General features: G+C 49.0%; 1 protein-coding gene across 1 annotated transcript; it reads right to left on the bottom strand.

The window, feature by feature from the left end:
• Nucleotides 1–4,146: 4,146 nt before the first annotated feature.
• On the bottom strand, nucleotides 4,147–4,639 carry LOC125118187 (60S ribosomal protein L12-like). The gene has a single exon (XM_047764334.1). It carries the CDS (start codon nucleotides 4,622–4,624, stop codon nucleotides 4,163–4,165), a length of 462 nt encoding a protein of 153 aa, XP_047620290.1. The 5' UTR covers nucleotides 4,625–4,639; the 3' UTR covers nucleotides 4,147–4,162.
• Between the last annotated feature and the right edge of the window lie 1,492 nt (nucleotides 4,640–6,131).

The following is a 6,131-nucleotide window of genomic DNA, read 5'->3' as shown; positions in this document are numbered from 1 at the left end:
CCAACAACTTGAGATTAGCCCTTTAAAACCCAGTTTTGGCTTCTGACCTGTGGAAAAGTAAGAGAATACATTTGTGTTGTTTTATGACACTGAGATTGTGCTTTGTTACGGCGGTGATGGGAAATGAGCATGGTGGCCTGGGCTGTGATGCCCCTATCTGGCCATTGGTGCCCATCCCGAGATGTGAACACCGCAATGTATGAGTGTGTGCCTGCTGGTGGGGGTCTCCCATCTACGTGTGGGTGTATGGACCCTGTTGAGAGGTCTTTGAATGTTTGGGTGGGCGGGTGTCCTAGAGCTCGTCGTCTTCTAGCTGTTTGTGGGGCTCTGTCCCCACACATTTTCTGTGCGTGTCCCAGGATGCGAGGTGTTTGAGTGGACTGGGGGCATTCTAGTATGTGCATTCTACTATGTGAGGTCTTTGATCTGTTTGGGGGATACAGGAGGTTTCTTTCTTTTTCTTTCTTTTGCTTTTTGGGCTGTACCCGCAGCCTATGGAGGTTCCCAGGCTAGGGGTCAAATCAGAGCTGCAGCTGCCAGCCTACACCACAGCCACTGCCACACCAGATCCGAGCCACATCTGCAAGTGACCCACACCGCAGCTCATGGCAACGCCGGATCCCCAACCCACTGATCGAGGCCAGGGATCAAACCCGAATCCTTATGGATACTAGCTGGATTCATTTCCACTGTGCCACGAAGGGACCTCCTAGGTTTCTGATTGGTTTGATCATATACCAGGATGTTAGGTCTCTGATTTATTTCGGTGTGTATGTCCAGGCTGTGTGGGGTTTCTGAGCTCTTTGTGGCTGTGGGTCCCTTGACTTGAGGCCTCTGATCTGTTCGCTGGTGAATGTCTTAGTACGTGAGCTGTCTGATCTGTTAATGGATCTGTGTTGCAAGATGTCAGGTCTCTGATCTGTTTCTGGTGTCATCTTCACCCGCAAGGGCTCTGACTTGATTGTCGTTGTGCGTTGCAGGATTTGAGATCGCTGACCTACGTGTAGGTCTCAGGTGCCTCTGGGCTTCGCATTGTTTGTGGAATATATCCCAGGATGTGGACTTCCTGGTTGGTTTGTGATAGAGGACCCAGGGCTTGGGGTTTCCGATCTGTTTGTGGGTATATGTTGCAGAGTTTGAAGTCTGTGGGGGTTTTATGGCTTCACGTGCAGTGTGTGAGGTCTCGAATCTGTTCGTGGATGCTTATCCCAGGATTTCAGCTCCCTGATCTACTGGACGGAGTATGTCCCATGGTGCGAGGCCTCTGAACTGTTTGTGTTTGAGGTCTCCGATCTGTTTGTGACTCCACTTCCAGGTTGTGATGTCTGGAGTCTCTTTGTTGGCATGTGTCTCAAGATGTGACTGCCCTCATGTGTTTGTGGGTAGCATCTGATGGTGTCAACTATCTGATGTCTTCACTGGCCAGTGAACCAGAGTGGGAAGTTTCTTTTTCTTTTTTTGTCTTTTGTCTTTTTAGGACCATGCCACTGCATATGGCAGTCCCCAGGATAGGGGTCCAATCGGAGCTGCAGCCATCGGCCTACGCCAGAGCCACAGCAACGCGGGATCCAAGCCGCATCAGTGACCAACCCCACAGCTCACGGTAACGCCGGATCCTTCACCCACTGAGCGAGGCCAGGGATCGAACCCCGCAACCTCATGGTTCCTAGTCCGATTCGTTTCCTCTGCGCCACGATGGGAACTCCAGAGTGGGAAGTTTCTGATCTGCGTGAGGAGGTTCTCCTGAGGTCTGGGTTCTCTGGTCCATGTACTTTCGACCCACCTCAGGGAGTGTTCGGTCTCTGAACTCTCTGTGGGTGTTCACCCCAAGGATGTGCATTCCCAGTTGTCAGATCTCTGGGGTTTAGGGAGGATACTTCCAAGCTCCCGAGATTTCTGCTCTGGTTGCTGATACATGTGTGTATCTGCGTCTGTGTATTCGTATCTTTGTCTGGATCTATATATTTATCTGATCTGAAGGTGTCTATGTTCAGGCTGTGAGGTTAATGAATTCTCAGGGCGTCCTTTCCCTTTGTTTGAAACCTCTGACCTGTTTGGAAAGATGTCCCGCAATATAAGCTCTCTGATTTTTTTTTTTTTTTTGGGCCCCCCTCTGGCATATGGAGTTCCCGGGCCAGGGATCAGATCCAAGCCGCAGGTGCAAGCTGGGTCTGGCCGGGGGGTGGAATCTGCATCCTGGCATTGCAGAGACACTTGTCGATCCTGTTATGCCACAGCTGAACTCCTTTCTGACCTTTTAAGGCGGGGGGGTGTTGGAAGATCTCAAGTCTATGATTGGTCTCCAGGTCGTCTTCTGTCCTAGCCTGTGAGGTCTCTGACTTGATGGTGGGTATGTGTTGCAGGATTTGAGGTCTCCGACTTGTTTGTGGGAATCTAGCTCAGGTAGTGAGGGCTCTGATCTGTTCGTGGATGTTTGTTTGGAGTTTCATGTTGCAAGATTTTTTTTTTTTGTCTTTTGTCTTTTGTCTTTTTTGTTGTTGTTGTTGTTGCTATTTCTTGGGCCGCTCCCGCGGCATATGGAGGTTCCCAGGCCAGGGGTTGAATTGGAGCTGTAGCCACCGGCTACGCCAGAGCCACAGCAACACGGGATCCAAGCCGTGTCTGCAACCTACGCCACAGCTCATGGCAACGCCGGATCCTTAACCCACGGAGCAAGGGCAGGGACCGAACCCGCAACCTCATGGTTCCTAGTCGGATTCGTTAACCACTGCGCCACGACGGGAACTCCGATTTTTTTTTTTTTTTTTTTTAATCTCCTCCGCAGACTGCGGAAGTTCCCAGGCCAGGGAACCCGAGCCACAGCAGTGACACCATCAGATCTTTTCACCTCTAGGCCATCAGGGAACTCGATATTGCATGATTTGAGAGCTGTGATTGCTTTCATTTTTAAAATTTATTTTATTTTATGTTTTGTTTTTTTTTTAGGGCCACACCTATGGCATATGGAAGTTCCAAGGCTAGGGACTGAATTGGAGCTGCAGCTGCTGGCCTATGCCACAGTCACAGCCATGCCAGATCCTGAACCCAATGAGTGAGGCCAGGGATGGAACCTACATCCTCATGGATACTAGTCGGGTTCGTAACCCACTTAGCCATGATGGGAACTCTGAGTGGTCTCTTTTTTGAAAAAAATAATTCAATGAATTTTATTATATTTATAGTTGAATGACCATGATGTGATCTCTTTTTGGCGGTATTTCTCGCATAAGCTCTCTGATCTGTTTGTGAGTGTTTATCAGTGTGTGAGTGCCCTATCTCTTTGTGTGGGTTCATCAAGGGTGTGAGGTCCATTCAGTCTGCTGCTACATGTCCAAGTTTGTGGATTATGACCCGTTTGTGGGTTTATGTCTAAGAAGATGTTTCTGTCTGCAATTTGTGTCTGTGTGTCTCCCAGCTGGTGAGTTTAATGCCAAGTAATTGAGGACTCTGAGCATTTGGTGGGGGGGTAGGTGTTCTTTTTTTTTTTTTTTTTTGTCTTTTTAGGGCTGCACCCCGGGCATATGGAAGTTCCCAGGCTAGGGGTTGAATCAGAGCTGCAGCTGCAGCCACAGCTCACAGCAATGCCAGATCCTTAACCCACTGAGTGAAGCCAGGGATTGAACCCACAACCTCATGGTTCCTAACCACTGAGCCACAATGGGAACTCTGTAGGTGTTCTTTTTTTGTTTGTTTGTTTTGATTTTTTCCATTATAGCTGGTTTAGAGTGCTCTGTCAATTTTCTACTGTACAGCAAGGTGACCCAGTCACACATACATGTATACATTCTTTTTTCTCACATTATCAGGCTCCATCACAAGTGACCAGATAGAGTTCCCAGTGCTACACAGCAGGATCTCATGGCTTATCCATTCCAAAGGCAATAGTTTGCCTCTATGAACTCCAGAGTCCCAGTCCATCCCACTCCCTCCCTCTCCCCCTTGGCAACCACCAGTCTGTTCTCAAAGTCCATGAGTTTCTCTTCTGTGGAGAGGTTCCTGTGTGCTATATATTAGATTCCACGTACAAGTGATATCATATGGTATTTGTCTTTCTCTTTCTGACTTACTCCACTTAGGATGAGAGTCTCTTGTTCCATCCATGTTGCTGCAAATGGCATGATTGTGGTTTTTTTTTTTTGTCAAATCTTTTTCTTTGCAGTTCTTAGCTAGCTGGGCATTCCACTGCACCACTGTTGATGTCATCTATGATGTCATGAGGGTGGCGGCCATCAACATTGCATCCCACAGACTGAGCAGTCCCCAGGATCTCTTTAATGGTTCCAGAAAGCTCTCTAGCTAAAGAGCGGTGCCGCATCTGTCGGGCAATGTCGACAATCTCATCAAAAGTGATGTTTCCACTGTGCTTAATGTTTTTCCGCTTCTTTCTGTCTCTTGGCGGCTCCTTTAGAGCTTTGATGATCAGGGCAGAGGCAGAAGGTACCACCTCGATCTGGGCTTGTCTGTTCTGAATGGTCAGTTTCGCTGTAATTCTCAGACCCTTCCAACCACCAGTTGCCTTGGCGATGTCATCACCAACCTTTTTTGGAGACAGACCCAAGGGACCGATCCTGGGGGCCAGGGCAGATGTAGCACTGACTTCTCCACTGGTGCATCTCAGGTACATGACTTTGATCTCGGCCTGGTGGAGGTGGCTGGTGTCGGATGAACCCAGATTCGGGACGACCGAAGAAAGTTGCACCTTGGCGTCCTCCCCATGTGTTCTTTTTTATGGCTGAGTAATATGTAGGTGTTCTCAAATGTGTGTCTCTCTGTTCTTTTTGGCTGTATGTTAGAGGGTGGGAGGTGTCTCATCTAATTGGAACTGTGAGACGCAGCGTGTGAGGTCTGTGAGCTGTTTGTGCATGTGTTTCTCTGGTGGCTGAAAAGCAGGCCCCCTAAGAGGTCCACTTGCTCATCCCTGGAACCTATGATTATGTTAATTTACCTGGAAAGGGGGGCTTTGCAGGTATGATTAAGTTAAGCATCCTGGGATTCCCTGGATCACCTGGGCCGGCCCCGTGTGATTGCAGGTGTCATGACATGGGGGAGGCATGAAGGCAAGAGTCGGAGAACGCTATGTAGCGACAGAAGCAGAGTCAGAAAAGGTGACTCACGACAGAAGCAGAGATCAAAGAGAGATGGAAAGATGAATACAGAGAGAGAGATTTGAAGATGAAACCCTGCTGACTTTGCAGACAGACAAGGGGGGTCACAAGCTAGGGAAAGGCAAGTGGCCAGTAGGAACTAGATTTTTTTTGTCTTTTTTTTTTTTAAGGGCGACACTCACAGCATCTGGAGGTTCCCAGACTAGGGGTCCAATCAGAGCTATAGCTGCTGGCCTACACCACAGCCACAGCAATGCAGGATCCGAGCCGCGTCAGTGACCTACACTGCAGCTCACGGCAACACCAGATCCTTAACCCACGGAGCAAGGCCAGGGATTGAACTCAAGTCCTCATGATACTAGTCAGGTTCGTTAACCACTGAGCCACAGCGGGAATTCCAGTAACTAGATTCTTCCTTAGGAACTCCAGAAGGAGGTCAGCTCTTGACTTTTACCCTGGGCCACTCCTTAGCCATCTTCTGATGCACAGAAATGTAAGAGAACAAATTTGTGTTTGTTTTATGGCAATAAGATTATGGTGGTTTGTTACAGCAGCAATTCCTGAGGAGATTAAAGGCCTGCGCTTTTAAGAAATGGAATAAGAAGTTCCAGCTGTGGCGCAGGGGGTTAGGGATCCAGCTTGTCTCTGTGGAGCCATAGGTTCTATCCCTGGCCCAGCACGGTGGGTTAAGGATCTGGTGGCAGCTGTGGCTAGGATTCGAACCTTGACTGGGGAACTTCCGTGTGCCATGGGTGCAGCCAAAAAAAGAAAAAAGAAATGGAATAAATGGGGCCTTCTTTTCAGAAAGAAAGAAAGGGGGAAGTTCTCATTATGGCTCATGAGGTTAACAACTTGACTAATCTCCATGAGGACACAGGTTCGATCCCTGGCCTTGCTCAGTGGGTTAAGGATCTGGCATTGCCGCGAGCGGTGGTGTAGGTTGCAGATGTGGCTCAGATCCTGCATTGCCGTGGCTGTGGTGTAGACCGGCAGCTGCAGCTCTGATTGGACCCCTACTCTGGGGAC

Source organism: Phacochoerus africanus, chromosome X (genome assembly GCF_016906955.1).
Source record: "Phacochoerus africanus isolate WHEZ1 chromosome X, ROS_Pafr_v1, whole genome shotgun sequence".
Lineage (NCBI taxonomy): Eukaryota > Metazoa > Chordata > Mammalia > Artiodactyla > Suidae > Phacochoerus > Phacochoerus africanus.
This window is presented reverse-complemented; position numbering and strand designations above follow the sequence as displayed.